Raw genomic sequence first — 18,594 nt, forward strand, 5'->3', positions numbered from 1 at the left:
TCTCTCGGTACTAGAAAGCGCACCACGTGGAATCCAACCGGCTCTCAGGCCACGCCCCCTCTTCCCACGTCTCCTCACCTCAGTTCCCTTCCCCCGGCATGCACCGCACCTCGGCGGCCACCAGCCGAAAGGCTTGGGCAGGTGTAGCGAATAGAGACCCAAGTGGGACGCCCCCATAATGCGGCCTGCGCGATAAACGGGCATGTCGGGAGTTGTAGTCAGAGGGTCCCCGGATGTGGGCTTGGCGCGTGATGGGAATTAGAGTCTTCGGGTCGTGCTTGGAACCCGGGGTTTGACGGCAGTGGATGCAGCGTTGCATGCTGGGGGTTGTAGTCAGGCGTGTCACCGGATGTGGGCTTGGCGCGTGATAGGAATTTAAGTCCTCGGGGTTCGCGATTGATGCGCCATCTCCAAGGAAACGCGTTTTGGGGAGGAAGGAAGGAAAGGTTGGAGTTGGCTCTGGAGTGCGGACGGGCGGCAAAAAGGAGATGCCTTGAAGGAGAACTACTAAATGCAGCACATATGAGACCAGCAGGTGCAGCAACATTTTCCAAGGTTGACCTGACAGCCTTTATTTCATAGCGTTATTATGTCCCGGGGTTGCTTCGTGTTGTTGAAATGATAGTGTTTTTAAACCGGAAGACGTAATGTGTGGAGTGGGGAAAGGCAGCAAAGCCCTGACCCTCCCAGGGCGCAGAGCCGGTTGTGGCGAACCCGTGACCCAACTCTCTTCATCCCTGAGGCTGGTGGGAGTTGGGTCCCCGTAACAGCTGGAAGGCCCACCCTTGGCGTTGACGGAGGCAGAGCTTTATTATCCCTCCTAAACGTGGACAGGATAGTAATGGTGGACTTCTAGCTCCACCCAGAGACAGTTTAAGGCCATTGCCGACCTACTTTGCATGAGAAAGCAAGCGTTATAGCAAGACTGCATGTATGCAGTCTTCCCCTAAAAGTCGGGTGGAAAGTGAGATCTTTTGCATGAAAATCTGTGCTGCTCCACTGAGCTTCAGACCCTCTTCTCAGTCTGCAGCTGAATGTAGCTAAGTAGCAGGCCTTGAACCTTGTAGTGAATATTGTCCCCCACCCATCAAAATGGCACTTCTGCCATGCAGAACACTTCACACCATAAAATGAATTTACTGTACACGATAATTCAATATAGATCTTTTCATAATTGATTCTTGCATTTAGAAAAGTGTTACAGGGCTTTTCAGTAAGCATATCATTTCAACAGCCTACAATTGAGTCATTGTCCTTTATTATTTTAGTAGATTGGAACAGTGCTCAGATTAAATTTGTATCTATTTAACATATCACTGCAGCAAATTCACCATTATTTGAAATCTGCTGCCCTCTTTAGCCTATTTATATGAATTTTCCAAGCAAAGGGTGGTTTTGTGAAGTGGAGAGGGAGAGCAACCAGTTTTATTTTTCTGCAGACTAAATTTCTAGTAATTAATCCAATGTGAACCTGAGAGAATAAAACAACTGTATGCCCAAAATGGTTTCAACTATGCATTCTCTTCTAATGCCCTAATACTGTTTCACATGATCTATTACTGTATGAGTTTGGGGGAGAGGGAATTGTTTTGATTGTTTTGAAGAGAAGTTACAGTAATGGCTTTGTGAAAGCTGGTTGCAGAGCAAATTGAGTTTGATGAAAGAATGGTAATAGATTGTGAAGTGGAGGGGACAATTGCTTAGACTAAAGCAGCATACAGTAATTGATTACATTCGAGAATATACGATTGTGGAATTAAAATCTTGATGCCCAAGTAAGATATTTTTTGGTTTGTGGAAACAAACTGTGAGGCAGGAGACTATGCATAATTCTATAAAATGACTATTACTGGAATTCACTGCCCAAGACCAGGAAGATGTGAACCAGGAAGAGTCTCACAATCTATTTCTTTGCATGTTTATTGAAAAGTTAGTCCCACTGAGTTCAATGCGTCCTATACATTACATAGGTCTGCATAGTGTTGCTGTTCGGAGGTTGACATCAGTTGGAAGAAAGTGAGAACTAGGAGCTTCCTTAGGCCTAAATCCATGGGGCATCATCCATCAACACAAGCATTTCTGTTTGTGCAGCAGAACTCTCCCGCCCCAATCACATGTCTAGCACCATCCCCAAATTTGCTCCAGAGGGTTATGGAAACCCCCACAACATATTTGTGGGGCACATAGGGAGAAGAGGGAAAGTTCTGTTACACAAGCAAATTTTCTTGCACTGATGGAACAAGTTAGTTGGATACCACCCACAGTTATTGACATCAGTTTGAAGGACAGGTGAATGTGTTTCAGTGAATTTCTATGTTCATCCACTATAAAGAGTGAATTTCCCTCCACTGTCCCCATAGTCTCCCATAGAACACCTATATATGTGCACATGTGAATTCCTCTTGTCTAGCAGGCAGCTTTCTAATTCTATACTGTTCATAGGCAGATTGCTGGGGTAAATAGGTTACTATGGCTTTCATTTTGTATCTGTCATCAGGAATGATGAAAAATTATCAGTGTGCACATGTGACTGACTGTATGTGACCTGGAAGGCATAATGCACACACACACACAAAATCCCGCAGATGCATTTTGTGGTAGCAAAGTGTGTGAATCCTTTACACCAGTTTTGCTGCAAATTCTCTTTAACTTTGGTTATATATAAGCCCACTGTATAATGGGTGCAGTGAGGCAGGCCATCTCATGGCAGATTTTGGAGTTCCATTAAAAAGCAGAAAACCATCAAATATTTATCAGCACATCTCATCTTTTTCATCTCAAAAGTTTCCAGGCCTACCTATTGGGGATGGTAGCCAATGCATATTTTTTTCCTAAGGAGCTTGTCTTGGGAGTGTAGAAAGATCCTTTATACTGAGTCTAGTTCAGTACTGTGTATTCTGACTGGCAGCTTTCTATGTGTAGACCCAATGCTGTCTGCTGTACTTCCCAAGAGAGAGACAGAAAGGCAACAGCTCCTCTCTGGAGCTGGCACAACTTGCATATAACCATTCCTGCCACACCTGCAGCCACTCCTGTGGATCCTTCCAGATGCGTTTGGACTAAATCCCGCAGTATCCCTGACTGGCTGGAGATGTTGGGAGTTGGAAGTCCAGCAACATCTGGAGGGCAACACACTGACTACCTCTTCTTTACACTCGACGCTCTCTATTTGGGTGCAGCGCTGGATACGATCGTGCCCTGTAGCAGCCTATGCTTCAGTTGCCCTTGCTGCTGCGCCCCGCCCAGAGAGAGGGCTCAGCAGCTCGTTGGCCCCAGAGTCCCCAGTGGTCGGTCCCAACACACCCTCCTGTGTCGCTCGGACCCCCAGAACTTGCTCACCCGACCCGCTTTCCCCTTTGGTCGCTCTTCCTGACGTACTCGGACGGCACTGCCGGCCACGCAGCTTTCCTGCGCCCCGGAGAAACCACCCGGGGATGGGGCAGCCGCCTGCGCCAGCTCGTTTCCCATGGGATGCGCTCTCGCGCTGCATGGAGTGGGCGGGGGAGAGGCGTGATCCCGCGCCTGCGCGTTTCTTGGCGGAACTGTGAGCCGAGGCACCAGCAGCCGGCGGCCCGCTGTTGCAGGTGCACCTCGGTGCCTTGCAGTTGGCCGGGTTGTCGGTTTGTTGCTGGTAGCCGCTGCCGAGGAAAGGCGGGGCGGGCGGGCGGGGGCGCGTTTTTATTACGGGGCGCAATCTGTGGGAGGATACTTTCCTCATAGCTGCTGGGGGCGAAGAGGGGTTTGTGTGGGCGCCGCTGCCTAGGCTTACCCTGGTCTCCCAGCAACCGGCCGTTATACCCTAGCCCGGGCCCCGGCCTAACGGACTCCGGTGGGTGCTGCTCGGGAACGGGGGCGGACCCCGGAGCGTCTTTCCAGCAGGTAGCTGGCTGGGAGTAGCCCCCCCCCCCGCCCAGGGCTCTTAAATGTGGCCGGGGCGGAGGGTGGAGCTCAGCGCCTCCGGCCAAAGCTCCAGGGAGCCTTGGCAAAGACGTGTTGGGGGGGGGGGAGGGAGAGGAGCTGGCTTTAATTCAAAAGCTTTGTGGCACGTTAGCAGCTCAAATTTATGCTGCCGTAAATGTCCGAAAGGTGCCCCGAGATCCACCATGCCGGGGTGGGAGCGTGTTTAGACTAAATGCCATTACCCTGTCGAGTTTGGCTTGCCATGGTGGGTTGAAGGACGGTGGTTACATATGGCCCAGCATCGTTGGGAATAATCCATAAAGGATATTATGCAGGAAAGGGGTAGCAAAGTTGGAGTAAATGAGGAATTGTTTAAAAAGGATATCCATGTTCATGGATATAGGTGTTTGAAAGGTCCTTTAAAAGCTGTGCTGTACTTTACGGATGACGAACCTCCAGGTTATATCCCCCCCATGATGGGTTCTTTGCCTTTAACTATTGCGAGGCTTGCAGAAATTTAAGAGTTATAAATGCTTTCATTGCACTTTCTTGCTGGACAATGTTCCATTGATGAATGTTTCTCTGTCTAGTTAAAGTCAGTGGACTTCAGAGACAGTGGACCTATAGACACTATGAGAGGGAAGCAGCTGTGGAGGGGTTGGAAAGTTGATGGGTTATTTATTAAATTCCAAGCCAATGATTTTTGCTTGTTACCATAGATTGTTCTACACGTTTCTTTTACCTTCTCATACAGGATTTGCGTAACATTCACCCTGCCTGTTCAAAGAGCACTGGAAAAAAATGAAGACTGGAATTATCTGATATGATTCTCAACGTCACACCTTGCTAGAGATCTGTATCACCTCCACCTCCTAGCAGGGTTGAGGGAAAAGGAAATATTTAACGTGAGAACTTTGCTTTCACTCTTACTGTTGATTCTTCATTCAAATCCCTAGTAGTTTTTTTTTTTGTTTTTTTGCTGTTAGATGCCTGAGTGTTAACCATCATAAGTAAGTAAAAGGTAAGCTGCCATAATGCTGAGGCAGATCATTGGCCCATCTACTTCAGTGTTGTCTACACTGACTGATGGAAGGTCTCCAGGATTTCAGACAGGGGTCACTTCCAGTCCTTCCTAGGAGATGCTGCAGATTGAATCTGGGACCTTCTGCATTCAAAACATATGCTCTGTGATAAAGGATATTGCTTTTCTCCTATCATTGTAATCAGCTCTACTCTACTCCTAACACGCTAATGAACTGCTGTCTCTGGGCAGTTATTTAGGTAGTTGAGAGTAAGTGATGGCCACTGCTTAGTGTAGGATTTTCACAGTTCTTAAAAGTACGTATGTGTTTATGTATGGTACCAATCTGCACGAAAGGGCACTTGGAAGAGGTAAGTCAGTCACTGGAGAACCGTATGTTAGCCAGCCTCCATTTGAAGCATGCTTAAATTTACTCTATTGCATGTTATATTTAGCGACAGAGACCCACATCAACTTAATGCTCTTTCCTGCCATTTCCTGCATAATTTGTACCATAAATACTTGTTGCATAGTGGCTGTAACCTCTTGGATACTTGAAGTAGTAACCTGACAAGATAAATACATTGGAGTAAGATTTAAACCCAAACTTACAAGCTGATTCAATACTTTTCTATTTGGAAGTAAGTTACATTGTGTTCAGTAGAACTGACTCCACACTTAATGTACATTGAATTGCAACCTCAGCCATCCTAGCAGCCAGGAATTGACTACAGTAAATAATGGTATATGATATTGAGTACACATATAAGAGCCGAATCAAACACACCAACAATTTTGGAACACACAGCCCAGATAACTTCCTTTTTTTTCTTTCCATTTTACAACAGTCTGGTGTTCCCAGAATGGACTGCTCTAGTTCTTACTCAGGGGAAGATGGTGGGCAGACCACATCTCAAAGCCACAGTGGTGAAGATGAGCGACAGTGGCAACAGGAACGCCTTAATAGAGAGGAAGCCTATTACCAGTTTATTAATGAGCTCAGTGATGAAGACTACAGGTTAATGAGAGACCACAACCTTCTGGGGACTCCAGGTGAGACTTGACTTCCGGTACTCAGAATCTAATAGAATCATAGAGTTGGAAGAGACCACAAGGGCCATCGAGTCCAACCCCCTGCCAAGCAGGAAACACTATCAGAGCACTCCTGACATATGGTTGTCAAGCCTCTGCTTAAAGACCTCCAAAGAAGGAGACTCCACCACACTCCTTGGCAGCAAATTCCACTGTCGAACAGCTCTTACTGTCAGGAAGTTCTTCCTAATGTTTAGATGGAATCTTCCTTCTTGTAGTTTGGATCCATTGCTTCTCTGAAGCAGCAGAAAACAACCTTTCTCCCTCCTCTATGTGACATCCTTTTATATATTTGAACATGGCTGTCATATCACCCCTTAACCTCCTCTTCTCCAGGCTAAACATGCCCAGCTCCCTTAGCCGTTCCTCAGAAGGCATAAGGCCGTTTCCAGGCCTTTGACCATTTTGGTTGCCCTCCTCTGGACACGTTCCAGTTTGTCAGTGTCCTTCTTGAACTGTGGTGCCCAGAACTGGACACAGTACTCCAGGTGAGGTCTGACCAGAGCAGAATACAGTGGCACTATTACTTCCCTTGATCTAGATGCTATACAGTACTCCTATTGATGCAGCCCAGAATTGCATTGGCTTTTTTAGCTGCCGCGTCACACTGTTGGCTCATGTCAAGTTTGTGGTCAACCAAGACTCCTAGATCATTTTCACATGTACTGCTCTCAAGCCAGGTGTCACCCATCTTGTATTTGTGCCTCTCATTTTTTTTTTTTTGCCCAAGTGCAATACTTTACATTTCTCCCTGTTAAAATTCATCTTGTTTGTTTTGGCCCTGTTCTCTAATCTGTCAATGTCGTTTTGAAGTGTGATCCTGTCCTCTGGGGTGTTAGCCACCCCTCCCAGTTTGGTGTCATCTGCAAATTTGATCAGGATGCCCTTGAGTCCATCATCCAAGTCATTGATAAAGATGTTGAATAAGACCGGGCCCAAACCCTGTGGCACCCCACTAGTCACTCTTCTCCAGGATGAAGAGGGACCATTGATGAGCAGAATTCTTACATTTAATACAGCTTTACTGTTAACATAGTACAAATTGAATACAGCTTTTTTAATCCACCATTTTGAAACTGTATAATAAACTTGGTATGAAGCAATGGGTAGATAAACATAATTATGGGTAGAATTTGTTCCTCATGTGCTTTGAAAATATAGAAATTTCTTTTTTAAAATGTGCATTGCAAGGTAGGTCTTTGTTTTTTCATCTTTTAGCTCGCAATGAAGTCTAGGTTCATGCAAAACAGAGGAAACACAGAATATTAGATTTCAGTTTCTTAAACTTGATTCTAGAATCATTACATTTTGGTCAGTGCTAGGCACAGCAATCTAAACCCCTGATATGCGCTGTTAAATGGGTTTAGAGGAAGAGGTGTCCCACTACTGGGCTTTATTGGTGCATAGGGTCACCACTGCAGCCAAAAACCCCAGCCCAATTGCTGAAAGTGTGGTGGAGTGCATACTGCTGCCTGTGAAAACCATTGTAAAGGCCCCCAAAAGATACATTATAGTGGCAGAGAAGGGCCAGCAATGGATCTGCTGAATCCAAAGCCAGGCCACGTCCTAAAGAAGGGGCTAATCAGGGTCCCTTTACTGTGTCAGCCTGAAACTATAGCAGCAAAAATGTTTAGAAAACCACCACTGCCACCATCTGCTCTGGCCAGCACAAGTGGCAGGGCTTGGATGTTACTCCCAGCCAGTGTTTTGGATTGCTGTATCAAAACTGCATTGTCAAAATGCAGAACCTTGTGTCTAGTGCATGCTTATAATTCTGCTTCTGTAGTCTGGTCATGCCAGGTTAACTCCTATGTTGAATAGCTGCTCTGTTTGCTTCTAGGTCTTCAACCAGTATCTGAACCAATAAATAAACTGGTCATATTGCTATCTGTTTCAGGAGAAATAACAGCAAATGAGCTGCAGCAACGTTTGCTAGGTGCAAAGGAGCATTTGGCATCACATTCTGACAGAGAAAATAGAGACTGGGAAGGAGGTACTGTCGGAGGTAAGCTGTTATTTTAATATAGTAATCTCTTGATTATCTTCTGGCAGTTGCAGGCTCTTTAGATACCTTAGCAAAATTAGTATTTGTTAAAATCAGCAGCCAACAAACCCTATTGCAATGACCTTGTCCAAGGAAAGGAAGGTAAACAGCTGGAGAAAGGGTAGTATTTTCATTGTGCACAGCTGCTGCATGGGAGTTAAGGAAAACTAGAGCAGGGTTTCTAGGCAAGAGAGTCTGTGCTCTGTGGCTGCATATAGTGCACTTTGCAGGAAGGTAAGGGCAGTTTTTAATATAAGGACAAGGAAAGAGACCTGCAGGAAATCAGATTTATGGCGAGTAAAGCTATCTCTGCTTTTTGTATCAATATGTTGTTTAATCCTGTGAAAGGATTGATTGCTGAGAAGTGAAAGGCACAAAGGTGCTATACTTCTGCTGAGTAGTGCAAATATTTTTGGCTACTTATTCAAGATGTAATCTGTGGCCTTTTGCTGTCATTATATGAAAACACTTTCCACCTGCAGTATTAGATGAAACTAGAATGCGCAGAGTTAGTATACCTTGTTTTAGGCACAACCAGATTCAGCCTTTACACCCAACTTGGTTGCAAAATAATTCTGATAATAAGACCAAAATTGGTTGTTCTTAAGAGTGCCCCTGAAGAAGAATTCAAATTGAAACAGGCTGGACTCACAACATTCTTCTTTGCACCTGAAAACCTTTCCTGTATTTGGTGCTTTCTCACCTTGCTTTCTTATTTTTGGCTGTTCTGGTAGGCAGGGAAGAGCACTCTGGACCCTAGCAATGAGGAGGACAGAGAGAGATGGGTGAGGAGAGAATAGAGAAGCAATTTCCTTTCTTCCTCTGCTGTGGGCTGCTAACTCCAGATACTACTCTCCTCTCCTATGACCTTCCACACAGTTTTCCTAACAATTTTAATGGCTTCCCCACTTGTAACTTGTACATTTATTTGTACCAGATGCCACCAGGACAACTTGGACTTCCCTGTTTTTGTCAAGGCGTGGCTTGGATATATGATTCCCACCCCCCTCAATTTCACCTACTATATTCAGTTATGCTCTTCGGGGTTTTGAACCTAGAAACTAGTAGGTGAAATCCCACTAACATCAAACTTTAAAAGAATTCTGCTTATTTGGAATTTCTAAAAGTGCTCATTTGCACGTTACTGAGATCACGTGTCCAAATAGTACACAATATGACTGACATGTGCACAGTTGTGTATACAGGTGCCCGCACACACAAACAGCTAGGTATAAATTATGTGGCTTGTTTGCTGGGTCTAAATTGTAGCATCAAAGCTATGAAAGATAATTATGTATGCCTCAAATTTCTAGGCTAGCAGAAGCAGAAAATAATTGAGTGGGGACTATAGATTCGGGATGGGAGACAGTTATTTTTTTACATGAAGGGTAGATATAGAGGTTGTACACAGCTCTTAGATACACGAGAAGTTGTGGGGAGACTAGTGCATCAGATTAGGCTTTTGATTGACATCTTTAAGAAGCAAAGAATATAACTCTTCAAACATAGTTGACCTCTGTACTGGGTGGTTGGCTTTTAGATTTCATAGCATTTGTAAGGGAAGCAGAATGAGAGCTCTGGATGTGATAGGTGATAGATGATCATATGACTGACTGTCATGTATTCCAGGTGTCACGTGACAATTGCAGTTAGCTGCTTTGTCTAAGTGAAGCGAGTCATGAAAAATGTCTTCTTTCTTTTTTTAAAAAAAACTACTTACAGATGCAGAAACTGTTGGGGGAAATTCAACAAACAGCTCGCTGCTAGAGTGGCTGAGCACATTCCACCGTACAGGAAATTCCAGCCATAGTGGACAGAGTGGGAACCAGACTTGGAGGGCTGTAAGCCGAGCAAACCCGAGTAGCGGGGAATTTCGGTTTAGTCTCGAAATAAATATAAATCACGAACATAACAGTGTTGACGCTCCTGGGGAAGAATTGAACGGCTACCTTCTTGGTGATCCCAATGGAAGGCAGGTAGAGAACAGGTCTCTGATAGAAGAGAGTCCCATAGCCAGCCGAACAAGGAGCAGGACATTGAGAGAGACTGTTGGTCGTGCAGTTGCCTCATCAAGGGCTGGCAACATTAGTGGCTCAGTGACACAAAATGCTGAAGTAGCAACTCAGTTATTCCCTGGCAGACTCAGAAACAGAAGCTCAGCAGGCATTGCAGCACACAACAACGTCTTAGATGACAATGAACACAACATTATTAGGCAAAGGAGAATTCACAGAGTCTCGTCAGTGACTGTTCACAGAAGGAGAGCTAGAACTCGGAGGAATGCAAGGCAAAGGCCAGAAGTTTTAAGACTAAGATCAACGTTCAGTAGTCAGTTTCAGTCCCATTTGGAAAGAAGGCAACGTATGAATGCACAGCAAATCCACAGAAGGTCTGCCCAGGTGCAAACAGCCCAGCCGCCTCCTGAGCAAGGTGAGGACCAAGTGCCAACACTGGGCATAACATTGGAAGAGGAGGAATCTACCAGACCCACAACTGCACCTAGAAGACATCCTATTATTACATTAGACCTTCAGGTGAGAAGAATTCGTACTGGGGAAAATAGAGATCAAGACAGCATTGCTACTAGAACTCGTTCGAGAGCAGGCACGGCAGACAACGCAGTCAGTTTCGAAAGCGATAGGGAGGGTTTTCGTCAGACAGTTTCACGATCTGAACATGCGGGCATACGGACGTATGTTAGCACCATACGGATACCCCTTCGTAGGATATCTGAAATTGGGCTCGGGGAATCTTCATCGGCGGCTCTTAGATCGATTCTACGGCAAATTATGACTGGATTTGGAGAGCTAAGCTCCTTAATGGGCACCGAGTCAGATTCCGAAGCTCAGAGGAGTGGTCAGCACTCGGCAGACACGCAGTCAGAGCTGTTTAACGTGCACACTCTAAGCAGCATTGGTGAGTTCAGTGAAGCTTCTCTTCGAAGCAGGCCGGCCGAACAAGGTAGCAGAGAATGGCATGGAGAAACCAATGCAACCCAACACTCCAATCAAAGTAATGAAGCTCAAGGTAACAGACAGTTTCAAGATGCAAACAGTTTTGTTGAAAGTGGAACACTTCCCATCCTTCGTCTTGTACCTTACCTTTTATTAGATGAAAGTACTAGTGACCATTTGAGGGGGTTAACCAAAGAACAAATTGACAATCTTTCTACTCGCAATTATGGGCATCCCGATGCAGAAGAGGGTGAAATAAGCAAGACCTGTAGTGTTTGCATTAATGAATATGTTTCAGGAAACAAGCTAAGGCAGTTGCCATGTATGCATGAGTTCCATTTTCACTGTATTGATCGCTGGCTTTCTGAGAATTCCACTTGCCCAATTTGTCGACAACCTGTAGTAGCTTAACATTACAGACAGTGGATAATTCCTCAAATTTTTGAATCTGTGTACTCCATTGGGAGCCTGGTGGTATTTTACTAACTTTGAATATGAGGAGTGAGTGTGTAAAATAAGGTTAAAATTTGGAAGTGACCTCGCTACATGTGCAGTGAACTTCTCTTCTTAAAAGGCAAGTGTAAGGGTGAAGATCGATCGAATAGGCCTCATGCAATTATATTTTTCTAAAATATTCCCTTATATAAAGCACTTCTGTAATATAGAACTGTAATTGTTTGTGTTAACAGTATGATCTTTATTGAGATTTCAGTTTTTGTGAAGTTGTTGAAATAATCTTTTGTTAACCATTTGCTCTATGAGCGATCCTTTTTTATGTTGCAAAAGTAACTGGAAACCTGGGCATCTGGCAGGAGGTACTTTAAATAGAGTAAGTGTTTTGATTTAAATATGCAGTGGATATTTTTATAGAATACCCTGCCCATTTGGTTTTATTAATTTTATAGGCAGTTTTTGCATGTTTTATACATGGCTTACTGTTGCCCATTAACCTTTATAGTGGATGTGGTTCTTCGGGTCGACTGAAATTTGCTTCAAAGGACTGACTTATACAGAATGTTTGTTTAGCCATGAGATTACATTAGAGAACTATTAATTTATGTTCGCCAGTTCTACGTTGACCTCAGAACATTGCTTAACGGATACAGAAACCGTATGTTTAGGTTACTCAACAGACATTTAAGCACATTTCAATTGGTTTTTTTTCCGAAAACCTTTTTTTTTAATTTGATGGTGGAAGAGTGCCATGGATAAGTAACTTGCAAGCAGCAAGCACGATTTATGTTTTGTTTTTGTACATTTTATCATTTTGTTGTAAGACAGTCTCTTCTGCACATGTAATGGAACATGTAATTTTGGACCGTGGAGAGTTTTCTGAGAATCAGATGCCATCACTTGTTAAGGGAAAGATGTATGCTTACTACAAAAATGCAAGAGAAGCTGTATACCTGGACCTTAAAGCTTATACCAATACCTGACAAAATAATAAAAGTGCAAGAACAAAACAGATGTGTGACTCATTTGCATATCTCTTTAAAGCTCTTTTAAAAATGGAGTCTGCAATGCCTCTTTTCTTTAGCTGTAACCCTCAAACCATTCCAATTCATTGGACCTAGGTTGTAGTAGGCAGTATAAGGAACAGTGCTTCCATTTCTTACAAATTTACATAAATTTTTAGTAACACGTGCAAATATGCACACTTGTAGAGAGACATGGTTTTATCCAGCTACATAACGGTGTGCTTGCAGAAGTCATTCAGCACACAACAGAACTTCTCCCTCCCTCATTGCAAAGCTGTAAGACACATCCCATGATGTTGGATAGGTCTCTTGGATCTTGTAAAGAAGTCTTTCAGAGGAGGGGGGAAGAAATATGAGTTGCATGAACTTGTACACTGTTCCCTAAAGCATTGCAGTCATGGAACAACTTGAACTTACCCTCCTCCTCTTCTGGTGCAAGTAAGACAGCTAAGAGGTGACATGATGGAAGTGTATAAAATGATGCATGGCTCAGAGAAAATGCACAAGGGGGGAAATTATCTCTCTGCATAACACTAGAACTGACTGACATCCAATGTAGCTGAAGATTCAGGAGAGAAAAGAAAGTACGTCTTTACAGAGAGCATAGTTAAACTGGGGAATTCTCTCTTAAGAGGCAGTGGTGGCCAGCAACTTGGAGAATAGACAAATTCATAGAGTAAAAGGCTGTCAACAGCTACTAACCCTAATGAATATGTTCTACCACCACAGTCAGAGGTGATATGCTTCTATATACCAGTTGCTGGAAACCACAGGGGAGAGTGCAGCTGTGCTTGTGAGTTTCCCATGAACATCTGGTTGGCCACTGTGTGAACAGGATGCCATATGAGCCATTGGCCTGATCCAGCAGGACTATTCTTCTGTTATTTATGACTCTGGGATCTATGTCCTTATTTATGAGGATCTGTGTACTGTTAGGTCTGCTGCATCATGAACACAAAGACACTTTCATTAGAAAGTCCCTCCTCGCAACTATTTTTGACTCTAATCCATCTCTGAGCTAGATTACTGGTAGCTCATCTCTTTGACCTTTACTCTGGATGCTCAGGAAGTGATTCTGCCCCATTGATTGTGTGTCAAGAGTCTTGTTATCCTTACATGCCTCCAACATGGAGTGGGTGGGAGATGGTATTTTTAAATGACCCTAAAATTTCAAATGGTCATGGTGTAACTTTGAGCAAATTTAAGACTACCCATGCTGTTCTAATCCACAACTGGATTTGAGCCAATATAGGTTATGGTCCTAAGCATGGGTCTTTGAAAATTGAATTGCAGTGGAGTATCATTTAATTAAGAGCCACATTCTTTCAAATAAATACATATAGAATCACCATCCTCAACACATGTACCAACATACTTCAAAAGAAGATGAGGAGGAGTTTGGACTTGATATCCCACCTTTCACTCCCCTTAAGGAGTCTCAAAGTGGCTAACAATCTCCTTTCCCTTCCTCTCCCACAACAAACACTCTGTGAGGTGAGTGAGGCTGAGAGACTTCAGAGAAGTGTGACTAGCCCAAGGTCACCCAGCAACTGCATGTGGAAAAGCGGGGAAGCGAACCCGGTTCCCCAGATTACGAGTCTACTGCTCTTAACCACTACATCACACTGGATCCCGTGCATCAGAAGTGGCGGCATTGTCATACTGGAGAGACATTACGATGGGTGCCTGTGGATTGAAATGCCTTGCTTTGTTTGCTTATTCAGGGAGTATGTCCTAGGAATGGGTTGTTATTTGCCTTAAATTTAAACCGTTTGAGTTTTATGAATTTTGCATTGGGTGAACTGCAGTTATATAACCCATTCTATTTGGGTGTAAACAAGATGTGTAGGACCACTTCTCCTTGCCATGCATAATTTTGCAAACTTATTCATTTATTAATGTTTATTAACATTTGTATACCACTTGATTGTTGTTGTTGTTTAGTCGTGTCCGACTCTTCGTGACCCCATGGACCAGAGCACGCCAGGCACTCCTGTCTTCAAACTTGATTGTAGAGAACCTCAAAGCAGTTTACAATAAAGATAAAACCATAAAATTATCATTAAAAAATTACAAACATAATTTTAAACACGGAAATTTAAAACCACAATAGAATAAACTAAAAGAAATTAAAATTCATACAAACATGCTAAACATCTGGCTAGGCTTGTCTGTGTAAGAAAATCTTAACAGGAGCTGAAAAGAATACAGTGAAGGCGTCCGCCTGATATCAATAGGCAGGGAATGCCAAAGTGCCACTACCCTAAATGATAATTCTTACAGATATGGTACGAGTTTTCTGTGGCACCTGTGAAAGTGCCAATAAACTTTGAACATGTTGCCTCTCACTAACCTTTTGCCTAAAATAAAAAGTCCTAAATGCTACAACCTTTCTTCACAGGGAAGTTGAGCTATCTGCTTGATTATTTTCGTTGCCCTTTTATGAACCATACATGCCTGGCATGCTTGAAAGTCACAGGATGTTGACTAACTATTGAGGGCAATGGAAAACTAGGAGCGAAGTAGAATGGAGTGGCTGGAATCTGGAACAAGGAGCAGCCTTCTAAACCGTAGCATTTTGCAGCAGGCTGCGATTGTCATGCCTAAATCAGAGAGAGAAACCTGTCCTGCATGTGCAATGTTATTCCACGTTGCATTCAAAAATGTTGTCATTAAGCATAGAAGCACTGCTGTGGAATATGCTGCTCGAACCATTACAAGGGTGGAGGAAATGTGAATAAGCCTAGATGATAATCCAAGTGCTGATCAAGAAATAATTCACAACATCTGATTGCTTTGAACACTGCAGAGCTAGCCATGGTGCTGAAATGCCTGTTTTCTTTGCTCCCTTGAACAGTGCATAAGCTGAAGCAGTCCAACAAACCCATTTGATAACTCACAAAGACTTACAAGGTCACTCCACTGCTCTACTCATTATAGTCAAAATCAAGTTAAAATCTTTACCAAAGACATTCTCATTGTTTTATACTTTTCCACATATAGCAGCTAAGTAGTGTGTCATATGCACAAGTGATTTTGAAATGTACCATTGTAGACAGAGATAGAGTTACAATTTTGAGCTTCAAAACTCATAGAATAGCCCTATGTAAGAGTCCAAGCACTGGTTCAAACTACTATTACTACTTGGCATCTGTTTGTCTTGAGAGACAATGAAGCCAAACCACTGCGTTAACAGCACCAAAGTAACCTCCTCCGGGCACAAGCTGCCCAGACAAGACTCCCTCTTGGCCCAAAGGAAGCCAGAACAATACATTCGACCTCAGCCTGGCTGCAGGAGTTGTCAGAAGGAGGCTTACAAGGCACCATCCAACCATTTTAGTGACTCCACTCCAGATTTGTGTAGGGTTTACTCCTTGTCTTTTCTTCTCCCAAAGATATGGCAGCCAAAGTTTAGGATCAGAGTTTTCCTTATCTGTAGAGTTTCCCCCTACAGGACATGCAGAAACCACCTTCTTGACCATTGGATCCACTGTTGGTCTCATCCACTCAATTTGCTGCAGCCTGTTTTCACATGGAGGGGAAGTCCCTAACTCATCAAGGGCTACCCTAATCTGGTTTGGCTGGCCTGTCGATGCCATTTCCTGGGATGTGGTAGCTGTTGCATGCTGACAGGAGCCACAGGTGAGAGCCCTCTAAAGTAACTCTGCTGACCGAAATGTGCACGAATTTACTGCTTTATGGGGTTTTTACATGATTATTTTCAGTTTTATTCTGACGGTCTGTTGGGTTATGTGCATGGAACCCTGGTCTACTTTGGGAGAAAAGTAAAAAACAGTAACAAATAAATGTTGCTTCCAGACTGCATAACAGATCGTATACCTGAACAAAGTAGAAGTCTGGTTCAAATAATGCAATAGCCTTGTTTAAAAAATGGAAGAGGAAGACCGACCAATCAGGGCTTTGTTCCAAAGCCATATTGTAAATAAATGTCTCCAATGTCCCCAAAGATGTTCTTATGGAATCTCTGGATATCTTACTGCCACTTGACATAAGTAATCATACTGTTTATGGAATACCAATACAGCTACCCTTTTTTTAAAGAATCAATACTGTCTTTATAGATACATCGATGTGGGAATTGAGGAGCAGCTGGCTGCTGAGATTCCTAGTCTAGACAGGACTGTTTACTGGTGTTCTTCTTATTTAATGTTTACGTTAACAATCAGTTCTTTGAGTCCCAGCAAGCAGTATAGTTCCTGATGTCAATTTCATTTTACAAACAGCCCATTAGTTATTTATTGTAACTATTTATTTATTTTGTTGGCATCCGTCTGTCTCAAGAGACAATGGAAGAGTGTGCCATTGGAGAGTTACAGTGCCTGCTGTGGCTGTAGAGACCAATTGCTACCACTTTAATTAACCTGTTTGGTGAAACAATAAATCTAATTTGTATCATTGCACGAGTATTTTATTAGTTTTCCACAAACATGAAGTGGAGAGATAGCCCACCGATATGCAGAGGAAAAAACCCACTTATGATCCATCCACCAGCATCTCCGCCCCCGTTGCAAATGATATATCAGTCACTCAGACCGCCTTGCTCCAGCAAAGGAGCAATTGGGAGCTCAATTTAAGTCCTGGTTGTTCCCTTCTTTCCACGTGGACACCTGCCCTACATCTGATGTCTCATATGGCATCAGGTGTGAGGCAGGTGGGCATGGTTTACAAGGAGAAATTGCCTTTGCAGCAGTTCTCTTGCAGATGCTGCTGACTGAACCTGGGCCCTTCTGCCTGCTAAGCAGGCGCTCTACCCAAGCTAGAGCTCTTCCCTGCAGTTAGAAATAAAACAAAAATGCCATAAATCACCGGCAACAGCTACCCATCAAGAGGAACACAGCAACTGTGCTGGCACTGTGAGTGGATGGGCTCCTGCTGACTGAAACCAGAGACAATTCACTTTTTTTGAGAATCTGGAAGCCAGAACTTTTGAGTTCTTTTGTATTATGTTGTGAACCGCCCTGCGATCTTTGGAAGAAGAGCAGTGTACAGATTTAATAAATAAAATTAAAAAATGCCTCAAAAAGCATTTAGTTTAGGCTGTTTGCCAGCCATAGGATTGTTATTATTTATTGAATTTATATACCGCCCTATACCCGGAGGTCTCAGGGCAGTTCACAGAACAAAATTAAAATATAAAAACACAGAATATATAATCAGTATAAAAACAACCACCAAATAACACCCCCCCCTCAAAAACCCCCAGATTTTCAATTTCGTTGTTCTGTATGGGACAATGACAATAAAGATTATCGTATGGTATTTTGAAAGGGCAAAGGACGAGCCAACTCCTAGGGGCCAAGGACTCTTCAGCCCCCCCCCAAAAAAAATTTGAGGGAGCCCTCACCCAAGTTGATGGGTAGTATTGCCATTCAAATGTGTCTTGTGATCTATTATCTGCCAATATTTTATTCAAGTTGGCATCCCTGCTGGGCACAATTCGCTCTTTGAGCATCTAAGGACAGATGTTTTGTGTTCTCCTTTTGAATTATTTCTGTTGCGAACCGCCCTGCGACCTTCGGGTGAAGGGCAGAGTACCACTTTAATAAATAAAATGAATATATATCTATATATCTATATATATTCACAAAACATGGTTTGGCCAGGACTGCTCTTCGCCAGCTCTCTGTCCTTCTTGCCGGACACGACCTGCCCCCGCCGCCACTACCCGCAGCACCGGCACGACTCCCGCACTCCTTCCCACGTGCAGCGGGCGCGTTTCCCGCCAAACTCCCAGCCTCGCGCTGCAGGCACGTGCGCCCTGGTGGCCGGAGCGGAGACCTTGCTTTGCAGCTGCTGACGGGAGGTTGCGGCGAGTCGGCGCGTGGACCACCCGCCCCCCAGTCCTCCTCTTCCATTCGGCCAGGCCCCCTCTCTCTCCCCACAGAGGTGGCTGGCGCTGCCCTATAACTCCCGCTCGTCTCCTCGCCCTTCGCAGAGCCGCAGCGGAGAGCCGAGGCCAAAAGCGGCGCGCGGGCTGAGCAGCTCCCTCCAGAAGCAAGGCCAAAGCGCCCGCCAGCCGCAAGGGGAGGCGTCGCCGCCGCCGCCGCGTGCGCGCGGGAGAGGGCTGCGCGCGCGAGGCAGCGA

The 18,594-nt window shown here is 44.2% G+C and overlaps 1 protein-coding gene across 3 annotated transcripts; it reads left to right on the forward strand.

Annotated features, from left to right (window-relative positions):
• Positions 1 to 183: 183 nt before the first annotated feature.
• Positions 184 to 12,474, forward strand: RNF6 (ring finger protein 6). 3 transcript variants are annotated; one of them, XM_081909367.1, is made up of 5 exons: positions 184 to 555; positions 4,655 to 4,805; positions 5,770 to 5,974; positions 7,911 to 8,018; positions 9,780 to 12,474. In XM_081909367.1, the coding sequence occupies exons 3-5, from the start codon at positions 5,785 to 5,787 to the stop codon at positions 11,420 to 11,422; spliced, it is 1,941 nt and encodes a 646-aa protein (XP_081765493.1). In that variant the 5' UTR covers positions 184 to 555; positions 4,655 to 4,805; positions 5,770 to 5,784; the 3' UTR covers positions 11,423 to 12,474. The 3 variants fall into 3 exon arrangements, with proteins under 3 accessions (XP_081765493.1, XP_081765492.1, XP_081765491.1); XM_081909366.1 differs by lacking the exon at positions 184 to 555 and adding an exon at positions 3,512 to 3,631; XM_081909365.1 differs by lacking the exon at positions 184 to 555 and having other exon boundaries at positions 3,909 to 4,805.
• Positions 12,475 to 18,594: the final 6,120 nt, after the last annotated feature.

The sequence above is a fragment of the Podarcis melisellensis genome, assembly GCF_964234715.1.
Source record: "Podarcis melisellensis genome assembly, chromosome: 4".
NCBI lineage: Eukaryota > Metazoa > Chordata > Lepidosauria > Squamata > Lacertidae > Podarcis > Podarcis melisellensis.

Excerpts from the sequence above, each read along its gene's own strand:
- RNF6 (XM_081909367.1), top strand. The coding sequence starts at position 5,785 with ATGGACTGCTCTAGTTCTTACTCAGGGGAAGATGGTGGGCAGACCACA. Across the intron at positions 5,975-7,910 it reads CAACCTTCTGGGGACTCCAG|GAGAAATAACAGCAAATGAG; the intron begins GTGAGACTTGAC and ends TATCTGTTTCAG. Across the intron at positions 8,019-9,779 it reads GGAAGGAGGTACTGTCGGAG|ATGCAGAAACTGTTGGGGGA; the intron begins GTAAGCTGTTAT and ends AACTACTTACAG.